The sequence below is a fragment of the Fonsecaea multimorphosa genome (assembly GCF_000836435.1).
Source record: "Fonsecaea multimorphosa CBS 102226 unplaced genomic scaffold supercont1.13, whole genome shotgun sequence".
Taxonomy (NCBI): Eukaryota; Fungi; Ascomycota; class Eurotiomycetes; order Chaetothyriales; family Herpotrichiellaceae; genus Fonsecaea; species Fonsecaea multimorphosa.
Genome location: NW_015971647.1, coordinates 111,312 through 135,249, shown reverse-complemented (window position 1 = coordinate 135,249; position 23,938 = coordinate 111,312). Strand labels below are relative to the sequence as shown.

At 53.0% G+C, this 23,938-nt stretch overlaps 5 protein-coding genes across 5 annotated transcripts; 2 read left to right on the top strand and 3 right to left on the bottom strand.

Moving 5' to 3' along the window:
• Nucleotides 1-426: 426 nt before the first annotated feature.
• On the bottom strand, nucleotides 427-2,173 carry Z520_06747 (uncharacterized protein; the record flags this gene model as incomplete). The annotated part of the gene is made up of 2 exons (XM_016777247.1): nucleotides 427-2,094; nucleotides 2,156-2,173. 2 exons carry the CDS (start codon nucleotides 2,171-2,173, stop codon nucleotides 427-429), a joined length of 1,686 nt encoding a protein of 561 aa, XP_016631418.1.
• Nucleotides 2,174-2,914: 741 nt separating this feature from the next.
• Z520_06746 (uncharacterized protein) lies at nucleotides 2,915-4,471 on the bottom strand (the record flags this gene model as incomplete). The annotated part of the gene is made up of 3 exons (XM_016777246.1): nucleotides 2,915-3,491; nucleotides 3,551-3,805; nucleotides 3,867-4,471. The coding sequence occupies 3 exons, from the start codon at nucleotides 4,469-4,471 to the stop codon at nucleotides 2,915-2,917; spliced, it is 1,437 nt and encodes a 478-aa protein (XP_016631417.1).
• Nucleotides 4,472-8,274: 3,803 nt separating this feature from the next.
• On the top strand, nucleotides 8,275-11,238 carry Z520_06745 (uncharacterized protein; the record flags this gene model as incomplete). The annotated part of the gene is made up of 2 exons (XM_016777245.1): nucleotides 8,275-8,609; nucleotides 8,673-11,238. The coding sequence occupies 2 exons, from the start codon at nucleotides 8,275-8,277 to the stop codon at nucleotides 11,236-11,238; spliced, it is 2,901 nt and encodes a 966-aa protein (XP_016631416.1).
• Nucleotides 11,239-15,283: 4,045 nt separating this feature from the next.
• On the top strand, nucleotides 15,284-17,194 carry Z520_06744 (uncharacterized protein; the record flags this gene model as incomplete). The annotated part of the gene is made up of 1 exon (XM_016777244.1): nucleotides 15,284-17,194. One exon carries the CDS (start codon nucleotides 15,284-15,286, stop codon nucleotides 17,192-17,194), a length of 1,911 nt encoding a protein of 636 aa, XP_016631415.1.
• A 2,127-nt stretch (nucleotides 17,195-19,321) lies between these two features.
• On the bottom strand, nucleotides 19,322-22,060 carry Z520_06743 (uncharacterized protein; the record flags this gene model as incomplete). The annotated part of the gene is made up of 1 exon (XM_016777243.1): nucleotides 19,322-22,060. The coding sequence occupies one exon, from the start codon at nucleotides 22,058-22,060 to the stop codon at nucleotides 19,322-19,324; it is 2,739 nt and encodes a 912-aa protein (XP_016631414.1).
• Between the last annotated feature and the right edge of the window lie 1,878 nt (nucleotides 22,061-23,938).

Genomic DNA, 23,938 nt, shown 5'->3' with positions numbered 1-23,938 from the left:
GAAGAAATGCATTTGATGTGGTGATTTGGAGTTGAAGATGCATCCATGAATAGCCAGGTTTTGGATTTTCTACTTTCTTTTTGGGTATCATCGGAACGTTTTTAAGATCTATGGGCTTGAGTGGGTGGACAGGCTGCGGATATAACCTGGGTGAGGGAGTTCACGGTCTTGGAAAGTAGAGATGTGCCTTTCAGAGTCAACCCTCCTGCCAGAGCCTGCGACGACTCTGCGCTATCAGGAATGATTCTGAACGAGGCGGGTGGTTAGGAGTGGGTTGGGAATGAGAATGAGAATCGACTGTCCACTTTTATACCAACGTCTCCTTTTGTTTCTCTTTGATCAATCTTGATCCAAATTGGCTTTGCCCACCCACTAACTATTCCGGATTCTCTCTCCCTTCTTTGCTTCTCTCTTTTTGCGTCCAGTTCATTCTTCCGCCCACTCGGCCTCCAGGAACTCAATGAACCCCTGAATGATCTGCCTCCGTCCCCTGACGTATCCTTGTCCGTGCGCGATGCCTCCGCGTTGGATCTGCGTGTATTTCCTCCTCAGACGCTGGAGCATGGGCTGCGAGAGGCGGACGCCCGGCGGGATGTGGATGGTCGTTTCCACCGTCTCGGGAGAAGAGGAAAAGGGCTCGGCTGCTGGGTTGGTAGTAGAGCTGGAGCTGGTTGTTGGTGGTGGTGCTGCAAGGGGGATGGCGAGGTGCACGTCGCCGCCCTCACCGTCTGCCTGGGACAGGTTCTGTTGGCGGGATTGGGCGAGCACGTGTCTCACCACGTCCATGGTGGCGGACTCGAGGGTCTGCAGGGCGTCCGAGGCCGTGGCGCGAGGGAGGACCGTCGCCGCGTGGGGTTTCACCGCTTCGGCCTGCTTGTCGCGCGGAGTCGAGGAGGACGCAGCAGGCAGCTTTGCATTCTCGTCCCCGCCGGCCGCAGATGCATCGGGAGGTCTTTGGTGGTGGGATGGAGAAAGTTGACTCAGCGCTTTCTTGCTGGTCGGTTTCGGCGGCGCGGGATAGATGGCGTTCCAGATTTGCTGGATCGGAGGAGCAATGTCGGACGAAGGCACGGTGAACAGGGGTGTGTCCCAGCGTGAGAAGGGAGAGGGGGGTTCGTAGCGCATCATGAGGGAGATGAGAGTCGAGGGCGAGTATGGCGGAGAGGAGGTTGGCGGCGGCGGTGGTGGTGGTAGTGGTATTGGAACCGAGGGAGCGGGCGAGGAAGAAGTCGTCGACAGGGACGGTGGGAGATCATCTAGTCCTGCAGGTCGATTTGGGTCTGTTGACGAGGGAGGAGGGTGGTCTGCATCCGCTGGGTGGTGGATGTATAGCGACTTGAGAGTCATTGTTTCGTCTGCTGAAGCTGAAGCCCAAGGCACTGCTGCACTACCTCTGCTGTTGTCGCCATTGTCCAACCCGTTGTCCATCGAGGAGGAGCGTGACTTGGTGATGGTGTTGGTGCTGTTACTCGCATTCCCCACGATCCGATCGCCGTAGATGGCAGTGTGGCTTTCCGGGACCAGATCTCCCAGGACACTCTCTCCCTGGCTGTGCTGCGTTTGCTGTTCATTTCCGTTCTCTTTCCCATCCCCATCGACGTTCCCATCATCATCATCCACCTCTGCCCGACCCCAAGCTCTCAACCTCTCCCGATTCCACCTCTTGCACTCATCCTCCTGCGCAGCCACGTGGACCACGCAACATCTCGTCCCCGCGGCTTTGGCCTCGCACCACAACTGATATCTGTACCCTTTGATGTAATTCAATCCATCGGCTATCACGACATTGTCCTTTGAAAGGGCGCGCTTGATCGCGGAGAATTCTTCCGCCCTCGCGGTCTTTTCGAGCGAGGCACTATTGTAGATCTGGTCTCGGAGGAGTGTAGTTCCTTCTTCTAGGGATTTCGAGTCGCTGAGTCGGTCTCGGTGGTCGTCGGATGATGCGTGATGTGAAGGGACAATCTGGACGGTCCTTTTTGTTGTTTTTGATGGTTCGTCGGCGGAAGAGGGTGTGACGAAGCTGGCCAGCGACGAAGCGATTTGCTGGGCACGATACGATTTGCCTGAGCAGGGAAGGCCTGTGATTATGATGAGCTACGGGAGAGTCAATCGCCGTGAAAGAGGATATTCCAGGTACGAGAATGGGTACACTCACCGGCATCACGTAGTTCATGCGACAATAAGTTGGAGTAGATTCTCAAGGCAAAATTTTGGGTAGGATTTTATGGTGGGGCTTGTTGAGGGGCACAACGGGCTGTTAAGTTTCGCGTAGGAAAGCATCGAGTACGAGATCTTCTGCTCGAATCGTCGTGGGAAGCCCCGAAAGTAGCTACATTGTTGTGCGTACAGTACATTCACACCGATTAGTACTGACACTGATGTCAAGAAGTCTCTATCTATCCAATTTCCCTGGCTGAATGCCTCTAGACAAACGCTGTATGATTGCATAAACTGCCCACCACCCTCGGTTGATCGTTCGAACATGTCGTAAGATTTGTCACAAAAGCATATTGGCCTGTCCTGGAAATGTGTCCCGGGGAAAACTCCTTTGGTAGTCATGTCGGCCAGTCCTGGGATATACAACAACAACCTCCAGGATTCACTTCGTTCTGCAGGGGGAAATTGTCCTGTGGGTTGGTGGTACCTGGCTGAAGAGACTTGAAACACATGGCCCGGCATTCTGGAAGAGTTGGGGTAGTGTTCTCCACGCGGCAGCACTGTTGTTCTGTTTCACCTCTAGCATTGCCTGCTTTGCAATACAACGGTGGGCTGGCTCCATGGCTGGTATAATGCAAGTTTAGAAGAAGAGTGATGAAAGTGTCCAGGATCCAATATTGTTGAGGTGGTAGGTTGCACAGGGTATAATATCACTTCAATCATTTCATTGAGTTAAGGACGAACAAAGGAAAGAAACTCATGAAGGATAGACCCCGGAGTAGGGTGGTGACACCCGGCTTGTCCTGGAGATGGCCTGCCTGGACGAGAACTGGACGTCGTCCATTGACACTGTTTGTGGCATCATTGCATCATAGTCCTGGGTCTGAATGGTATACGCGCCTGGAGCGACGTACTGGGCCCGGGTAATAGTCTGGCTGTAGGTCTGAGTTTGGATGGCAGCATTCGCCATCGCATGAGCCTTGGACAACGTCGAGGAGTTGGACCTCCTCATGGGCACAGATGTCGGCTTCTTCCTCTTGTTCTGACTTTGAGTGGCTGAGCTCTTCTTGGGAAGAGGCTCGGGTTCTTCGTATTGGTGGACTCGTTTCATATGGTCACGTTGGTTCCATCGGCGAGGAAATCCATTGCCTTCTCGGGCGCGGTCACAGTCCGGGAATTTGCACAAGTATGGGTTCACTCCGTGGTTGTGTTCTCCATGGGCCTCTCTTTCGTGCCGAAGGAGGCATGCATTGGATGAAAACCTGAGATCCTCGCATTCCGGGCGATCCGTGAAACGGCAGCGGTACGGCCTCAAATGGGAGTCCACATATTTGCTGGAGGGAGAGGAGAGTATTAGAAGGACTTCAGCCCGTGTGCAGTATGTTGGACCTACTTGTAGATACACTTTTGTTTGGTGGGTTGGTGATTGCACTTGAGTTTCTCAAACATGGGGCAATGATAATTTCCACTCTTGTCGGGCCTGGCGTCGTACAGCGGTCCACTTCTGGCCTTTTCTCGGTCCGATTGTTCCTCTTTGGGGCTCCGGGTCTCAGTAGGGATGATACACGAAACACTTTGGTCAATGACGCCATTCCGTTCTGATGCAGAGCGAATAGGCCTGGGTCGAAATACACTGCGTCCTTTGAGGCTGTTGACGTTGACTGTGGTCAGTGACGGGCAAGACGCATAGGAGAGGAAAGGGATCTGACCTGTCTGGGAGAGCCTTCGACACGGGGTTGGTCCCAAAGAGAGCGGAATCCTGGGTATCCGGGCACAGCTTCTCCTGCAAGGTCTGGGCTGACAGGCAATCACGGACATAATCCTCTGGAGGGGGCGTTGGCAGTCTCTGCACCGAGAAAGTCTGCGAGCTGAAGTGGTTCACCATTCCATGATGGTAAATTGGCGAAGTATCCAAGGGGATGTAACCGGAAATCATCAGGTCCTCTGATTGGTCTTGTCCCGGATATTGCGACGAGGGCACGAGGGTCAAGTCTGCGGAGTTGTCGCCTGAGAAAGCCTCCTCTGTCAGGAATTCAGAGGTTGGGTCGGCATCAAAGCCGCTCAAGCTGGACATCACGGGGACAACAAATGCACCGTCAGATACGGTCATGGAAGCATATGTCATTGCGGAAGACGCTGACAAGAAGAAGTCATCACTGTGAGGGTATTGTCCAGAGGGGAAGACGCTCGGTGCATTCCCGTGACACCGGCGCGATCCAGAGGATGTAGAAGTCAAAGAAAAGTGTGCGTTGGAGATTCCGCCAGCCATGGAGGCGGAACTAAACGGAACAGTGTCCTGGTAAGTCACGGGCATAGTCCTCGGCACCCGACTTTGAGATCCTGGAGTAACAGTGGCCAGTAGTGGATTTCTCCTGGTTAATGTTGTTGAAGTCATTGTTGAGCAAACTCTTTCCCTGCGGATGCGAACACAAATTAGTACTCGCACCCATCACACACACAAACACCTAAGCAACACCAAAATGCAGCATTGTCAAATGGAAACATGGGCGACGAGGGGATGTCCGACGGGAAGGGAGTCGGTCAATGGCCGGCAACGTCGGCAATTTCCGGCCGACCCAGAGGTTAGATCTCAGTGGTATCAGTCCGGGGATGACAAGGCAGATTGTTGACGACGTCCGTACGTTTGGCGATAAGCGAACTTTCTGACCAGGTATGTTGGTCCGGTGGGCGAAAATAGTAAAGCATGAGACGGCAGACAGCTGGGCGACAAAGTCCGTGGGCCTGGGGTTCATCTGAACGTTCAAGCATTCTAAATCCAGTTGCACTGCAACGAAGGTCGCCAAGTCGAGTAAAAAGTCCAGTCCTAGTGCCGATTTCCTCGGTGACCCTTCTCAATGTGTGATTGATGACAGGGTGTTTCAAGTAAAATGAAAAACATTCGTCGTAGTCCTCATCATGGCGACATCATCAGCTCGTATCCAGGGCTCTTGTGGTATGGCGATATTGTCGGATGCTGAGTCTGGCCCTAAGCGATCAGGTTGATCGCGCAGTTGTCGCAAGTTGTATGTCAACGCACATAAGAAAGTCCAAGGGCAAAGTAGCAAAAGATGCAATCCAGGGTATCATATCTCCTCAATAATGGCCAATCCGCGGGAATATCCAGGGGAAAAAACATTTGTCCGGGATCATAGTGGTTCAAATCCAAGGGGGGTGTCCATGGGAAACTCGGGGGTGGCTCCGGGGTCTTCAGTGTCATTTCATTTCAATTCATGTGCACAGGAGCGTGACATAGTCAACGTATCCTTGCAGCACAGATAACCTTGGGCTAGAAGCCACAAGGACTGGGGTACAGATAGCCCCGAAACAGGTCGGGCGGTGTCGAGACTCCTCGGGAGAACAGGTGCAGAGGCAAAAGAAAAAAAGCACTGGCGTCGACGAGGAAGGGAAAGGAAAGAAAATGTTGTAGTACCTCAACAGCACGCTGCGAAGCTGGCTTGTGTCAAGCTAGATAGTTGTCGAGACTCGAATCCCTGGGTAAATCTTGTCCTGGCAATGCAGAAGGGGAAAAAAGCAAAGAAAACGATCCTTGGGATGTCCGGCTTAAATTGTCCTGTGGATGATAAAAGCAATAGAGTCCAGGTTGGCCAATGGAGTTAGAGTTGTGGTTAGGTCGTCCAAGGTGAAGTGAGATGATGTTAGATGTATCTTATCGATGGTGTTCTTGATCACGAGTCGTAATAATGGTTTGTAGGAAGGTGGAAGGAGGAAGAGAAGAAGAGTTCAGCAGGAGGGCACGAGGGGAGTTATAAAGGAGAGGCGGAGGAGAGGAAGAGAAATGAGGTGAGCGAAGTGAGCGAGAAAGTGGGAAAAAGTGGGCGGTGGCCGAGTCAAGGCGCCTCGCATTGGATGCATCGCCTGCATTGAGACGTTCGGTTGGTCACACAGAGCCAGAGAAATTCATCTTACCGAGCCAGCAATAGGACCAAGTTGCAGCGTCGTCTCGTAGCTTGATGCAAAGCTGCTGCACGTCCCGCTCCAGCACGTTGCCCTGCAAAGGTGGGAGCAGCTTCACCTGCCGCAAGCTGCATCCACCGGGCCACCTGGCCACCTGGCCACCTGGCCACCTGCCACCTGCAACCCGCCGAGCCCGCCTCCCTGGAACTTGCCAGGACGGACCGGCGCTAGCCGTATCGGCTGCAGCCATCTCCCCCCTCAATGCCACCTTCCACGTCGCTGTCAACGTCACCGGGTGGAGTATAGTGAGTTCTCATTGGTGGAACCGGTTGCTACCGGTGAGAGGGGCTCCATTAAGGGCGATATGACTGGCTCCCGGTCTCCAATCAACGAATGGGGCCATGATCTCCAGGGGCATCTTCATTCGCCGTCCATCACTTGGCTCCGCCCTGCTGGCTCTGCGTCTCTGACATGGACCCTCAGCGTCCCCACGGCGCTGCCTCCTGCTATGCCGTGGCTCAACTCGCAACTGGCCTCACTGGTGTGACGGAAACATGGGTATATGCAGCGTGCAGCGCACGGAGACCTGACGTGGCATCGCTCAGAACCAACGGTCTGCTCTTGTGACTCGCACTCGCACTCGCATTGCAGGGAAGCCCGTCTTTGCATTTCAGCACGCAACAACACGTCGCCAATTGTATGAGCAAAAGCGAGAGTACCGTGCATTGCCCGCAGTTTTCTGCCACGACTGCAATTGCTGGAGCCTGGCAAGACAAAGTCCAGAAGGGCCTCATGTTACGCAAAGGGAGCCAAGCACGGACTGTGTGTAACCACTTCAAGTTTCTGTATCGGAGACCATTGGACAAGATAGTGGCCACCGCGCCTTGAAGTTGTGACGCTGGCATCTCGACTCTCGAGGCACTTTGGTCCAGCAAGTCATAACTTGGTCCACGTGAGGTTGCTACATGGCGACTTGTCTGTCGAAGCTTCACCGCCCATCCACCTAGGGGATTTTGCATTGGCTCAAGCACCTGCACCCCACGCTTCGACAAGGCTTGGAGTGTAAATATGAACCGGTCGTCATAAATAAAATTGATGTGGACTGATACGGCTTGTCGGGATCCAGGGAGCCTGACTGTCTAAGAGCTCGATGATCGCCATAGCACGAGACGATTGCACAGTGTCGGCTCCGATCCCAGAAGACACGGCCGATCGGACACTTGCCGCTACCTGGCCACCACGATACTCATAGCTAAATGCGGAAACACGGGAGAACACCGTACGAAGATCACGGAAACGTACCTGCGTAGACGACATCATTAGCAAAAACCGGGCCAGGAGAGTGCGGGGGGGGGTGACAACAGCAGGGAGGCTGCTCGGCTGAGTTCAGAAATTTCAATGATGGAATTGTTCTCGTTCAAAGACCTGACGTCTCAGTTGAACTATGCTTTTTGGTGTGGGTTTTCATCACACTGGAGCAGTGTCCCAGTCGTATTCCGATAAAGGAGAACTGAACACATACCTGGCGTCCATACTCGAGTAAGGTCGAACATATAGACTCGACAGACTTGCGTCGAGCACTTTTAGTCGAGGAGGCTCAACAAGTCAGAGGGGAAGCCTGACTCTTTAACAGGTTTTTCGAGTTCAACATTCAATGCTCATGAGGAAAATGTATCTCATGGTTTTCTTGGAAAGCAAGCTGTGGGAAGAATTGAAGAAAATGTTGGGCTCACGTGTTTGCAAGCGGCGACGGGATTTACTTGGCATGTTTGCTAGCCTGTGACATTCGCTCCGGTCATGACTGAGAGAACAAATTGACTGGCACGATCTTGTGCTACTAGTACATTCACCGAGAGTCCAGTTTGCCTACCACAGGTCCTGGGTCAATTTAAGATCGGGAAGATGTGATGACCATCCCGTTCAGACGAATCCAATATCGAACTGGTCGTAATTGGTCGAGCCTTGCCACGGGATCGGGAGCAAGATGGAAGTCACGATGGCGCAAAGTGCAGAAGGCGGAAAGTTTAAGGAGTAGTGTCACGAACAAGACCTGCTGGTGCTCGTGCTGGTGCTGCTGGTCAACAAAAGTCTGCCCCTCTTCATGACTGCTCGTAGCTTCGTGCAACGGTGATGCTACCATCCGTTTCCTCGGTCTGATGTACTGCGCACGTCTCTCTGTTGCGTTGATCTCAGCGAGCTGGGATGAATTGGACTGGTGGCAACCTGCAGCGTCACTCTAAATCCAACGCCAATGCGCTTGTCAAGAAACAACGGCAGAATTTTGCAAGGGCCAGGCTTCAACCTCAATCTCGCCGTCCTTGTCCTCCATCGCCTGCATTCTCTATACACGGGGCTTCCCAACACAAATTTCCTCCGAAGGCAGAGCAGTCCTCTGGGAAGACAAGCGCAAGACATCACCTAGCGCATGGCTTCAACTTCAGTACCGAAGAAAAGAGGTCAATTGATGGTCAGCCTCCCGGAACGAACGTTTTGCGATCCCTAACGGGACAAGTGCCAGGTCAGGCGTCTGATGATGAGTGGCACGGCCGGCAAGCAACAACGAGCCCATCGTGACCCCCAGTGCTAACAAATGTCCGTAGGCAGAGTGAAAGTGCCAACGGCCTTGAAACCGCCCGCAAAGCTCTGCTAGACAAAGCTGACTGGGTCGGACTCGCCACCGTACGGCCACTGAAGTTCGATCAACATGCCCGAGATGACATCAAAGGATTAGGTCGTCGACGCAAGATTGCACAGCTCAAAAAATCACGTCCGATGTCCCAGAAGAATTCAGACCAAAGGAAATTAGGCTCAACACGGCCGGCTCTCGACGTTCCTTCTTTGCGTACAGAAGAGATCAGCCTGAGGATAGGATCCAATATACACCAGACCCAAACCACTCCCAGCATTGTTGTCTGCAAAGAGCCCATCCACCCAGCAGAAAGAGCTATGGACGAACTGGTGCCACCCGAGAATCGGTGGGGCAAAAAAGCAACAGGCAACACAGGAGATGAGGCACGGAAGGGGAGCAGTGACAAAAACCAAGCCCGTGCTTGCGGGCCAAGCAGGGGGGCAACGGCTCCCCTCGACTCACCAAACGAACACAATCTCATCGGCCTAAATGAAGCTGTTGCCCTTGGCCTCACGTCCTGGGACAAAGTCCGTGTGTTCGCTCTGTCGGGGATCCAGAGGAGCGTTTCAATTTCGAGTGCGTCGTCGACGAGGACATCTCCAAATCCCCTGGGCACCGAAGTGGACGTCCACCGTAAGCAAGGCTTGTGTCAACAGGACGAAGCACTTGCTATTTCTGACGGCTCTTATGGACACATCTCGCCACAGGTCTCAACACCAGTCTTGCCGGATATAATCCACCGCGTTATTGCTGTGGGGATACTAAAAGATCGTCCAGGACAAAAATTGAGTCCATCATCCTTTCTCGAGCCAGCCCTGCACCCTGATCACACACTCACGCCGAGTCGTTCTCTAGCTGAGGAAAGCATACCTGTCACCTCGGACGTGACGTACAAATATGATGTGGCTCTCGGAGGCCAAGTGGCACCACATCCACAATTTACGCTGGATGATCAAGTGAAACTAGAGCGGACAGTGAAGGAACTCGAGTGGGAAAGTCAGCAGGCAAGAGAATCTTCTCCTGCTGCTGACAAGATGGGACACAACGATACAATTGATTCGCTGTGGTTTCCAAACAATATCAGCACTTCAGATGTTGGTTTCGCAAGTGATTCGGATCTCTCTGGGTTTGCATCTGTGTTCAGTTCAAACGAGAATGAATTTCCCAGCCACCATCATCCTGTCACTAGGGCCACTGGCGTGTACACGAAATGCATTACCAAAGAACAACAATCTCGACCAGAAGAAGTCCCCAACCTCATTACCAGCGAGACAGGCTGCTTTTTGAATCCCGATGGTGTCGGAAAGGCCCCGCTTTGGCTTACAGATTGCCGTCCTGGAGGTCCACTCGCTCTTCGAAAGGGGGAACAGGTCGACCAGACAAGTGCTTCGCAGAGGCCGGTCACATCCAACACGAGACAAAATATTGATATGGACAATGAAGCGTGGATGAGATATGTGTTTCCGGGGAATTTTGACCAGACTCAGGATGTGTTTCACTTCCAAGGTGGCGCCGTCCCACCAAAATCTATCAACAGTTGGCCTGATGCAAACTTAACCATCAACAAGCCATCATGTTCTCGCCATGACATTTCCGGCGCCTGGGTTGAGCGGAAGCGATCAGGCTCAGCACCTAGAGTCATTGATTCGCCCAATTCCATTCCCACTGCCGTGAATACTCCAATCTTCGTACCAACCCTACCATATCGTGATCACTCCGAGACGGATTTTCTGTCACAACTTAGTCCAATGGAGGGTCACTTCGACGAGAGACTGCGCGATATATCACTATACAACAACGCTCCGGAGACTGACCTTGAAATTGACATTAGCCCGAGTGGCAGTTTGCATACATTCGGGGATGGAGCGAGCAGGAATCTTCCAGGATCCCTTGTCCCAGCAAAAAGGAAGGCCCTGGATCCACTCAGGGAACGAGCATCATCTGGCTGGCTCAGGTCCATAGATCGCTCAAGCTCGAAATCATTGCCGTTGCCGCACGGCCAGCCAAGCGTCTGGTCCTTTAGCGATAGTGGCGGCTCCGCAAATACCGTACAAGACAGTATTGAACCAACCAGCAAACGGAGGTCAGCTGCTGCCCGCCCTCACCAGTCCACGGCGTTCCAGAAGCCCGTCGATAAATTTGGTCAGACTCAAACTCTGGTGCAAGGCAGTTTGAAAAGGAGCGAGCAGGCGTGGACAGCTGCACGCGGTGGGGAGCCCCCGGGCAGGAGTGGCAAGCTGACGGCGGATTCGTCGCCGTCTCGTTCGTGTAGAACCACGAGATCGACGATCAAGAATCATGCGCGGACAGCCTCGTTTCAACTATGGTCCGGCGTTCCCACTGCACCATCGACACCGTTCGCCAGCTTAGAGTCCGCGAATACTCAACTGTCGCCTCCGGTACCGCCAGTGATCCTACTCAGGCGCTGTAAAAGAAACAACCCGATCACGAACATTCATGCGCCTCAACCACTACATCTTGTCCGAGCACCTACACATGTTTCTACGCAAATCCGTTTATGGAGCGAAGGCCAGTGATATGTTTGAAGGATAATGTGAGCTGAGCAGCAACTGTTACCGATTTTGAGACAATTTTGGAGGCCTCTGACTACCTACACCTTACTTACTCTTGAAATATAAACCTCGGGGGACGCCTTATCGCATACAAGAGCACTGATTTTATTGCCTGGACAGCAGGTCATGTCCCAAAGAGGCTTGCTCAGCTTGCCATTTGACCTTGTCGGAAAGAGGTTGATACTTTGCTCCTTAAATTCATCCGAACTTCGGCATATGAAGTCCTTCCAACGCCTGGCAACATTTTACCCTTATTTTCTCACCAGCAAATCTGCTAGGGGGGCGTAGCGAGCAAGTTTGTCGGGCCTGCACCTGGTCTGCTACTTATGGTGTACGTCAAGGAGCCTTCACATTTGAGTTAGATGCTTGCATTCAACTGAGCCGTCAGCACTGTGTGTTTGCATGGCGTCTTTATTTTGACATGATTAGTGCTATAAAGCTCTGGGCTTACAAGCAATTTGTCAGGTTCCTCAACCAACTCGGATACTTGAACTCGAGCAGATGAGGTTCCAAGGAGGCCAAAAAAACTGTTGTTGAAACCTGATATCAAACCATATCATGCGTTTCCCTTGTGTGTGCCTGAGTGTTCTCCGCTTGCCCTTTAGGACAAAGTAGTTTTCACCAATCGCTGCACAGAATTCGCATATGGATTTCGACAGATCAGCTGAGGAGAATCGTCGCGGGGTTTTGAACCCTGCCGGAAAGATAAACTCGACCGAAGCACTTCACAAAGGTCGTGTCTTCGATATGTGCTGAGTAGGAGAGACGCATTTTCTGCCTTTGGCCCGAAAGATTAGGTTTTGAGGGTCATAGGAAACAAGAGGTGTCTGCATTGGATGCGTTCCAGACCACGATCTCCTCTTTTTCATCTCAGCGTCGTTGATGGCTGAAGGTTGTATTACATGCAAACATCGACCGGAATCCTGATGACCTAGTCGGCTTGATGAGGATTCTTATGGCCTGAGCCTTCAAGCACCATGTGAACCGATAGTTGTGCTGAGTCTGGTCCATTGCGCGTTGTAGCCGCTGTTGGTTGGCAACGGTTCTCTTACACAAGGAGGATGAGAGATGCTAAAGAAATGTGAGATGGGAAGTTCAACCGTTAACAGGCACAGTCGACGACGGAGGGTCTAGTTCGATCAGGAAACTGTCAACGATCAGTCGCGGAATCAGAAGCGCAGTGATGTGGTTCCATGGGAGTGAGTTGCTGGAATCAAGCACGATACAGACTGATTCACAGTTGTCTGACACCTTCCTCTGCTCACTCAGCCAGGGGTGGAAGCCTGCAGTGTGCTCACGATGCTTCAAGTGACAAGCTTCCCGTTCTCCAAACACAGGATTCACCAAGAGGAGGGAAAGCTCGCCGTCAGATGGGAGATGAGTCTCGAGAGACAAAGATTCTAAGCAGGTCTATGAACAAGAATCAGCACTCGGTCTTCCAACGAAAAGAAAACTTCAGCCCGTGCATATCAAGTGGGTGATTCGCTGGCTTGAGGCGCAGCAGACTACTGAGAGGGTCAAGCATATCTCCTTTTTCCGGACGATAGCCTGTGATTGGAGAGCTGAGGACCCCCATCCGTATCTGTCGCGGCGACACCTCCTTGGGCCTTTCACCAGTGGAGATTTTTCACATGTGCATATCATCCACCAGCTGGACCAGCTCCACTTGGGGCCGTGCTGCTTCTCTTCATTTAACATCTCCTGGCGGTGGCTTCCAGCCCGAAAGCTGGGTGGCAGGGGCTCGAGGTTCGGTTCACAACTATCCTGGGATGTTGATCATGAAAGGACCCGACCGCGACAGGAGCTGACCCCCGACTCGACATCGATTGGCAGTCTTATGTCCTAGCAGAGTTATTTGTCGACCAGAAGCCCAGCTACAAGATTCCAAAAGGGCGATGATATTAGTGCTTTTTGTCGTTTCAGCTCCGTCATACTCAAAGTCTCTGTTTGGGCGGGGCGGCCCTACTTCTGAGTCCTAATGCAGTCTTTCTCGTGTGTTTGTGCTCGGTAAGCGCAGGGATTTCGAGGACACAATTCACAGATGGCCTTTGGTGAGCCAGAGAGGAACTCTTGAATCGTTCGATACTCCTTGACACAGGCATTACGAGAGGTGATGCCAGAAGTCAGACAGATTTGTGGGGACAGCCTGGTTTAGGGCAACGAAGTTCTGGTTTGCTCCCTAGGGGAATACAATCGGGCAGAAGGACAAGTGTCCAGAATGATGAACGTGATTGATCGAGATTGCTGCCACCAAAATACGAGCAGAGCACACTCTCCGAGATGAACGACACCAGGTTAGCGTTGCTTCTCATGGCCACCGCCATCTCACTATCTAGGATATCCCCACATTGACTAAATGTTGTTTGGTCGGAGGACGCTGCGTCGATAGTCACAGTCATCTTAACAGAGTCAAAAAGTCACTCGGTTACGAGAAACAGGGATTTTACGAGCCGTTCCAAATAGGAATTGATTCCGGCCGAGCATGAACGAGCATAACAATTCCCCATGGGCATTTTAGCCCTACAGGGCAGGGGAGGGATAGCGATGCTTGAGTAAGTTTGGGTCTGTATTACTAAAGTGTGCCCCAAGTATCGTTTATGGGTGGGGTGCATAGATAATGAAGATGCCATTGGTGTTTCGCTGTTTCGGTACAGACTGAAACACCGAGTCGCGAGGATGATGGCCTGGTAACGCCCAGGTTGAATGCCCCGGTGTGGATAGCCGGGTATCGTGATTGCGGTCAGGTGGGGAATCCTCCACGCCCTTCCTGCAACAAGCTGCCTCTCCCCTGCATGTGGTCATCACGGCAAAAGCACGGTTAAGGTCTTTGTCATGATATTTCTTGTTGCCCGACCCAATAAAACCGGTTGATGGCGATCCGCCGGCTTGGCTGGGTACTACCTGCCTAAAACATTTACTATAAAGCCTTGTCTGGTTGGTGGGACTTATTTATATACGTCTGACAGAGCGATTCCAGACACAAATCGGAATAGCAGCTTCGGCAGAGCTAGACAAAATATGGACTAGCGAACTACTAGTCGGGGAAAACTAAGCCTTGTTTGGATTACAATAGTTGCCCTCTGAAAGCCGTAGAGGCGGCAAGGGCAACTGCGCCGAACCATGTCCGACCTCATCTCTCTCTTACCACGTTCTGTAGACCTCTAACCCGCGTCCTGCAGCCCTGCCACGAAGCTAATCAGAGGCTGGATCTCACGCCCTTGGCACCGTCTGAGGGCCACGTTACACGCTATGTCCCGTGGAGAACAAAACTATGGCTGCAACCAGTCATCACGTCTGTTTCGCTCCCCTGTTGAGGTTAGTAAGTCATCTCCATGTCCGCTTCCCACCTCCACTTGTATATTGCCCTGTATCAAGTCGTAATCCTTCAGCTGGCAGATGCATACAAGCACCACGCGGACAAAGTCTATAGCACACCAAGGACAATCCTCAGCACCATGTAGTACTCGAGCCGGTGCCAAGCATCCTTCCTCTGACCGCCATAGAGCATCGATAGATCCATTACTGGATGCTTCGCCGTGACCTGGCTCCAGGGTCTTTTGTTCTTCGTGGTCTGCTCAACCATGTCAGCCGTCTAGCGGCTACTCTTTTCGACCAAAGACCGCAAAAACAGGCGTGCTTATCTAAGGGGATTTTTGGGGCCCCTGATGGTGGCACACGTTAAGCGAGGCGAGGCGCTGCCCAATGCAGGGTTGCCCTTCGGCGATCACGCTATGCCAGAAAGCAGGCCGTCTCTCCCTCTCGTATCTGGGCCGTTATTACGATAGCCTTGGCTTCGTCAGGACACTTGCGGGCTTTCATATTAGGCGTTGAAGATCATCGAATGTTTCCTCCATTACCCAAACTGTTGGTCGTTTAGAAAATACCATAAGTTCTCTGATTGGCGCCACCATTTAAGAATCCCAGGGACATCCAAGGCACTCAAGAGAACCCAAGCTTTTATAGTGCCAGCTGCGCAAACTGTGTTCGAATGACAATTCCACAACCAATGATGGACGTTCTTGACCAAAATTCGGCTCAATTCGAGTTCGCTACATTCAATAGCATCAAGGGCGGCGCTCAAGGCGCTGGATCCAACAAAGCTCCCTTCCTATTCATTGTCAAAACCCCTACCTCTGGCGCATTATCCCGCTCAACTACCCGAAGTGCTGCTGCGAGCATCAACAGCCACGCCCAGCGGTGGGCTCAGGAGGCAGCCTCTTCCAAGGCTATCGACGGTAGCAGCACTCAGCGCCAGACAGACACCTTGCTCTTTGAGAAATGCTTGACGAGGTGCCGAGTTTCTCGACTGTTGGATGACCCAAATAAACCATCTAAGGGGAGACGCTCAGCAAATGCAAAGCAAACAAGTCACATCACAACAAAAAGGGTCAAGAAATTGAGGCGAGCAACTTCTGAAAGCCGCAGTGTGGCGTCTGACAAGGATACCTCGACAAGTCCGGAACCCGAGTCTCGACGGCGACAAGATTCAAGTGAGGACGAGTATCTTGACAACGACGCGATTCAACTACTGCTGGGCCCTTCCCCTGGTCCTGGGCAGAAACCTGTCGTTGATCCCTTTGATTGCACAGCTAGCACGATAGACAGCGACATACTACCCATCCTCCAATACTTCCTCAGTTTTGCTCTTCTCTCTACACCTCGAGGCGACGATGGCCAGAGACCTCCAGACGCCGTATTTGCCCACCACTTCTCCAGCATTGATGCCATCATCCAAGGCTGCATGAGGAAGAGTGTGCACATGTACGCCCTCCTCGCAGCCACGGCCAGCCGAATGAGAAGAGTCTCGGGCATATCCTTCCGCGCGGGCAGCGGACCCGAATTGTACCTACACAAAGCCCTTCAATGCCTGCGATTGCTGCTTGACAGTCAGTCGGCGGCCGAAGACCGTCAGATCATCCTTGACATCTATTACCTAAGCGTATGCGGGTGGTATATGGAGAATTATGGAGAGTCGAAGACCCACTTCAACATCCTTAAACATTTCTGGAAGACGTTGACTCCTGGGCAGTCCACGCTTGATCGGTACATCTATGATATGCTCAGTTACAATGCAATCTTCCTGGAATCTGACGCCACGAATGTGGAGGGATCGATGGTGACACCGGAGCTCCTTTGTCCTTCCACGGGAAGTGGAAAGATCTATCAATCCTTGGGCTGGCACCCCCGCCGAATCTATTCGCCTCACCACTGTTCAGCCTTTCCCGCAGCACTGGAACAAACGACATATAGCCCTGATTTGAAAAATGTGGTGCAGGAACTTCCCTCTCTTGTTTGGTTCTTTGATCATTTCCATCAGAACCCCGACTTTATCGGGCCTGAGACGGATTGGGTTCTCAGCAAGAGCAAATTCCTGGTACTCCGCCTGTTGGAGATCCCCAGCTATGGCGGCGAGCTTTGCTGTCGACTAGCTTTGGTCTTGCTGCTCCAACATATCTCCCAGTCTACCCTGACAAAGTTCCATTGCACCGACGAATCCATCTATTCTTCCTCGGCTTCCGAGAAAAGACCGCCGATAGGCCCAGCATTGATCACGCAACGTCTAAAACACCAGCTCCAGTACGAAATGCTCCAGCCCTCGAAGGAAGTGGCCTCGGGCGTGGACTCCGCCCCACAATCCACCAGCGGAACCCACGTGACCTGGACGGGTAGATCCGACCGCATGCTCCTTTGGATCCTCATCACCGGGCTCTTTGGGGCGCGCAACACCGATCAAAAAGAAGAGCACCGATGGTTCTGGACCCAGGCGGTGGCGTTGATGCGAGTCCTCAGCATTGGATCCGTGAAGCTGTTGAAGGAGTTGATGAATTCGTTCGTGTGGGTCCAGGGCATGCTTGACGATCAGGCGTTGGAGGAGTTGTTCAAGTTAGGCTCGGTGTCCGATGAAAAAGATGGTAAATGAGGTGGATGAGAGGGTGGCCCTGGTCAAAATGGAGAGAAGGGAGGCTTTCGTCTTCAGCATCTTTCCCCGGCTCTTGAACCGTGTGGCCTGGTGGATCTCCGGCCCGGTTTCTCGAGCGGAAGGCATGTGCCAAACGGACTAACTCGCGAGCTCTGCGCCAACACATCCGCGGTACGGAACGGATGGTACCGAAAGACAGCAGGGGGGAAAAGGGGGTGCAGTAACAACCCTTTTGCATGTAACTACGGGGACGTGGATGGAGAGGATTGGGAGGAAAAGGGGTACCATCGGTGGGCGTGAAAGGGTAATTTGAAATTTCTCGATCCATGGGATTCTTCGATACACGCACGCGAGCATGATATGGAGTCAATTGCGTGGAATGGCCTATGTAGGTATTGTAGTCTCGGCCAAAGCCGTTTTGAACGAAACCACGTCTCGAAGGCTTGTACTCTACGAACAAGAACCTACCACTCAACCAGTGAGTGAGAGGGTTATCCTCCTCGTATGTCCAGTCGTTACCACCACCACCGCCAACACCACGAGCACCAACGATCACGATGGCGGAGACTCTCAAGCAACCCGGCTTGCAACAGGTCCGAAATCTCCGGAGAAAGAAAGCATACCCCCTTAGAACCCAACACGCCCAAGCCAGTCCCTTTTTCCCCGTTCCCCATTTCTCCCCAAGTCCGTCCTCTGCGTGCACAGGTGTAGGTTTTTGTGTGTCTCCAGATCCCGTGGCGGATTGCCGGAGAGGTCGTGAAGAGCCGGCGGTATTGCCGCCCCATCCATCTCACCGTGTCCGCCCTAGAAGGTAGGCGGTAGGGTGAGGTGAGGTGAGGTGAGTGGGTTGGTAAGATGATCGCCCTGACTACTGCGGTCCTGCGTCCTGCGCCCTGCGCCCTGCGCCCTGCGTCAGGATCATCAGCTTGAGGACTGTAGCGTGGCGCAGAGGATCTCGCCGCTCGTAAAGGGGGGCGCCTCCGAAGCGGCGAACAGAGAGCAGGGGCTGCTCGGCAATCTGCTTGAGCCCGCCCCCCCTCTCTTGATCATATGTATCGTGCTCGGGCGTATCGGTAAAACCCCTTTTACGAGTAGTCGGCGAAGAGACGCATGCCTCATCTCGGCGATTTGGAATGAAGCGAGCTCGATCATAGGTACCTAGGTAATGGTAGTGAACCCTCTGCGAGCTTCTCGGGCGAGAGACATGTGATCTTGGCAACGGGGGCTGAGCCCAGCCTGGTTCATTGATCATAGGTACGAGGTACCTAGGTAACCCTTCTGCGAGTAGTTGGGGGAGCGAGACACATGGTTTCTGTCCCGTGTGGATTGACAAGTCTTTGCTTTTGCTGGCTCGAAGGACTCGACGGGCTCGCTCGTTTGATGGATGTCAGCAGCAACAAGGGCGGCGGGCCCGCTTCAGCAGCGTGAGCTTGATTGAAACTCCAACCTTCTTATTGCGTAGGGGGCTGCGTTTGTGCCCGCGTAGCCACATCATGGTTCTTTTGGCTGGCTCGACGGCTCGCTTCATAGACGTCAGCTGCGACAGGGGCGGGGCGTGACGGCTCAGCGTGGGCTAAAATGAACCCAAACTTTTCTTACTGCGTAGAGGTGCATCTGTGCCAGTGTAGCACATCACGGTTGGATGTCCTGGGTGAAGGTGATGCTGACGGATGTGATGTGCAGCTTCATTCATACCCATAGAAAAGAAATGTAGTGGTGATGCCAGGGCTATCTTGAAAGCTGAGCGTGGTCTTCAGCACCGGTTGGGCTACTCGTAGCGTCCCCCTCTTCCGTCCGGTTCGTTTATGCGCTCTCTCACTCGCATCATGGGTGCTGGTCAAGAGGCGTCGACGATGGCTTGATGACATGTCCAATCGCTTCGGCCGCAGTTGACAAGAAAAACTTAATCTCCTGCAAGAATCAAGGGGGTTGCGTGACAAATTCCAAACTCCTCTCCCGTTCGCTAGCGCGTCATGTCCTGTCTGTCCAAAAGTCCTTTCCTCTAGTCCCCTACCGTATATTTCACAATCCATGTTCCCGCCCTCGTAGAATGGTACAGTGGTATAAACACAGACATGTAACAATTGGTCATCCAACTCAAGTCTTCAAGCATATCATGTCAGCTTATCATCCCTCCTCTTCCTGGTTTCTGGTGAAGTGTCTCATCTTCAGCGTGCGAATGCCTGCCCCGCCCCTTCCGCCGCCAACAGCCCCTGTCCTGCCACGGTGCTCAAGCTTGCTGAACGGTCCCTTTCGCTTCGAAGTGCTACTTCGTCGACGTTCCTTCATGCGTTCCATGGCCTTTTTGCTCCATTGAGGCGCTTCGGAAGCATATGCATGAGTTCCCCTCCGGTCGCCGGTGAAGAATGTCAGCACTGCATCGGCGCCTGATGCTCTCCGTTGGCGTTCCTGGGACTTTGTCGGCGGAGGAGGCTCGACGCCCTTGCCCTTCGCAGACGAGTCAGGTTTTCGGTCCCCTGACGGGTCTTCATATATGGTACCGCTCCGGTTGAAGTTGAAGACGCTGAGATCTGTACCGCTCGATCGAGGGAATCCTGAATTGGGATTGATGCCGTTCGCAATCATGTTCTTCTTCAGCAACCGGAGCAGACTCTCACAGAGCCGGTCCAGGATCCACTCGGACTCGGTTTGCTGACTCAACATGGGGCTACTCTCCTCGAGCCAATCCCATTCAACCACCCCATCGGTTTCCTCGTCGTATTCCATTTGATCAAGGCCCACTTTTGTGAACCGGATCAAGCGGCTGAATTCACACCACTCTTCATAGGTGTAGTGTTTCCCCGGTGCATGCTGGAGATCGTCGGCAGTCTTGCGAATAGCCCAAGCCAGACGCTGCGTCAGTTCCGCCTCTGTTGGTTCCTCCGCTGCGAGCTGTTCAATGCTCAAGTCAGGGGGAGCTTCGTTGGGGTCCGGTCCAAAAGGCAAGCCGGCCTTGAGACGCTTCTTCTCAGCCCTTTTGCTCATCCAATTCCAAAGCCAGGGGTGCTGTATGACGATGTCGCGCCAAAGACCTGCCTTCGGAAGGACGGTCAGGTCACCGAGTTTGAACGTCCCTTGCTTGAAACTTGAGATGACGGTGTCACCCATATCGGAAATCAGGATCGTCATTGTCGGTACAGCAATCAACGACCAAACCACGAAAAAGGGTTTGCCAGCATTGCTCTTAGGACTCAAATCGCCATAGCCGATGGTCAGCAAGCTGACATAGCAGAAGTACAATGCCTCGAAATAGCTAAGGTCTTGGGTGTCGTGCTCGACACTCCAAAATACCACCGCTCCGATGCACCACAAAATCCCAAAAGCCAGCGCCGACAGGCATAAGGCGTACCACTTTTTGAACTTTTTGGCGTTGGATTGGATATCCCGCATAGCGTCGAATTTATCCTTCTCCTCTCTCATCAAAATGGCCTTCTTTTGTTGTCTCGTCATGGTTCTTCTCAAGGGCTTTGTAATCAACCGTAAGGTGTTATGGATCGGACCGTTGTGAAATGCCGAACGTAGGAATTGATTGGGGTGCGGTTCATGCTCCTCTGCCTTCTTTAGCTCTTCGGCGTTGGTATTTCCAAATTCGATTTGACGATCCTGAATGGGGTCGCGAATCAGGGTGCGTTCGAGACGCCCTGCTGCTTCGTCCAAATCACGCTGGATCTGCGGATTCGGAACAGGAGATGAAATCGTAGGCCGTCGACCACTTCTTTCTTCCTTTGCCACCTCTTTCTCTAGGTCATCCCGCCTCTTCTCCTCGTTTTCATCTTCCACCGTCACAACGCGTGACAGGGTGGTGACCCTTCTGTGCTCGACATGTTTACGGAGCACGTTGACCGTACTGAGCTCACCAGCAAACTTGTGGATAGAGCTGACCATCAGACCCAGGATGACAATTCCGCCTACCGAGTAAGGAAACACCAGGCCTCGACCAAGGTCGTCGGTGGGATAAAAGTCTCCAAAGCCGACGGTCAGGATGGTGACGTCGCAGAAATACACGGCATCCGGATACGTCCAACCTTCGATTCTTGAATAGACACCGCCACCGCCACCAAGCCATATGAAGAACATCATTGTCTGGAGAATCAGGTTGCGCTGCTCGTCAGTCAAGGTAAAGTGTTGAGGGTAGTGGCCGAGGAAGTAGCCGCACATGTTCACCATCAGAATCATCGAGTTGAACATGTAGAGACAGGCAGCAATGACGGCGTTCCAGTAGCCCTGGGAATAGACTGCATCAGGGCCAGGCGGGACATGAAGATTCATCGAGACGGTCAGGCCGATTAGTATACCCGAGGCGGCGTAGAACAGCACAATGGTCGCGGGGAGAGCGACGATGTATCGGACGCGCTTTGTGAAATTGAAGAGAAGGAAAAGATTGCCTACAAACCCACAGACGAGAGAGGCAATGTTGAGGTCGACACACCATCGAGGGTCGTCGTAGCCTACCGAAGTGGCTTCATAGGTCGTGGGAAACTCGGTCTGGCTCTGGGTGAGTCTATTCCTCCAAGGGACGACCAGGGCGGTGATGGATATCAGATTGGCCATGGGAGCAAACGTGGCCGCAATGAGAGGAATGGCAGTCGAAGCAAACCACCAGCTGGTGGGCAGGTCGTCGTCCATGGACCGAAACTTGAGCATGCCATGATGGTGTGCCTGCCAGCTGGGTTGAGGCTCCAACTTGTTTTTGCCGCGTCTGTTCTCATTGTCCGGTAGTGTTCCTATCGTGTCGGTCTTTTCAAGAGGGTCCCAATCTTTCTGTTTCTCATAGTCGATAATACTCTCGCTGGCACCTGAGCTGGAACTCGACGGGACCTCCGGTGGCTCCAGCTCTTTTTGTTCGGCATGGTCGTAGCCTACCATTGTCTGCGAACGTTATAGGAGCCTCATAGGCGGTCGGGGTGCATCGTAGGTAGATTGCAGCGGGTTCGGGTTGTTCAGATGAAGGACGACGGTCGCTCACCGGCGAAGCGCGTGAGTCTGAGACTGAGCGGTTATTTTGGCTCTTGTTAGTGATCCAGTCTGAATCTCCGAGCGCACCTCAAGGAAGGTCAGAGCAAGGCAGCAGGAGAGGAGACATGATGGAGCTGACAGTCACAGTCCGAGCCAGGAAGCACATTCTTTTAGCCTCAACAAAGCCCGTCGGCGATGGTGTGGGCGGGTACATACCTATCCATAAGACGCCGTGCGCAGCTGATGATGGATGTGATGGCAGATGGGAAATGGGGGGATGCAGGCGGCGTGCGGCGGCATGCATCATGGTTGGTGCGCCATACCCGAGACACGTACAAAGCGCCCGAGCCACGCCTAGGTAGAACACACCAATGCTATCAAGCTTTCTAGGCCTCACCCACGTAAACTACCAGCGCGGAGTACCCAGCGAGGCCACTAGGCTTGCTGAATGAGCACCTGCGCCCCCCCAACATCGTCATTCCTCATGCATGTCCTTTCGCCTCTTCTGAACTAAGGAGGCATCGAGATCAGCCAATCGAGTAAAGGCCCTTTTTTTAGACGTCAAACCCTTCCAGATAAGACTTTCCCACGGAGTAGCGAAGTTCTTGTGACCAACAAGTGAGGTCCCGTCCTTCCGTGCCGCCTGGGCTTATCGCCTCAGAGTTCAGGCAATAAAAACCACATCCTCCTCGTATTGACCCTTGATCTGGACCCCTTGCTTCTCATGGTCTTATCTTTGAAGCTCTGAGAGAAGTTGCTTCTTCTGCCCGGATCTCAGTTTTTCACCGAGGCGAGGAAGGGCCAGCCCGGCCCTGCGCAGGGCTCGAGATCGAACACACACACAGACGATACTGTCCACCGTGGAGCCCGGACCGCCATTGACCAATTCTCGTGAAGTCCTCGGGAGTCTGACATCTCTACCAAGTTTGACGAACAACATTCTCGGACAAGAAGGTAAGGATGAGAGGTACGATGATGGATCCGTTGGTTGAGGGTTCTGTGATCTGAGAGAAGTGTTCTCAGAACCATGGAGCGCCAAAGCTTCACGGGGAAGCTGACTCATGTTCGCGCACAAACCCGGTGAGATGGTTTTTCTGTTGTTTTCGTGAATTGTCGGCGGTGGGACTTCCACTGTGCTCAATATGGCTTTCCAAGGGTTGTCTGCGCAAGCCGACGTCGTGCACGGAGGAGGCTCCAGCCCCGTCAACCCAGACGACGAGGAGCGATCACAACCCTTTCGCAAAATCGGTCGGGGCAGCGCGAGCCACGGACGATCTTTTCGCAAAACTACGAGCACATGGCCGGAAAGATCAGCGCGACATCGCAACCACAGCAGCAATCTTCCGCACCAGGATCCGAATTGCAGACCCAAAATGACCGCGGCGACGACGCACTGGTCGTGGGGCGGCCCGATAGGTTCAAGAGTCTCGCGAGGGCATTCATCGTGGGAATCGAAGATATGCTCAAAAGGGCGCGGATCAGGCCATGTCCACCTGCAGACGACGATTGATTGTCGCGGGCTACCCAGTTACCGTGGACCTACTGAGGCCGGATATACTTACTAGATGTCAGCGACTTTGTGTACATCCGACAACAAGGAAAGCAGATAGGAAGGTAAAAGAGAAAGTAGTGAAATGCTGATAATCCAGACGAGGGGAGAAAACCGTAATTTGGTCTCGGTTTTACACATTGGTTGAAAATACGTACATACTACTGTACACCAGACGCGTACACACTAGATATTTAGCTATACACGCATGCATGCTTCGTTGAGCTCCAAGCGAGTGC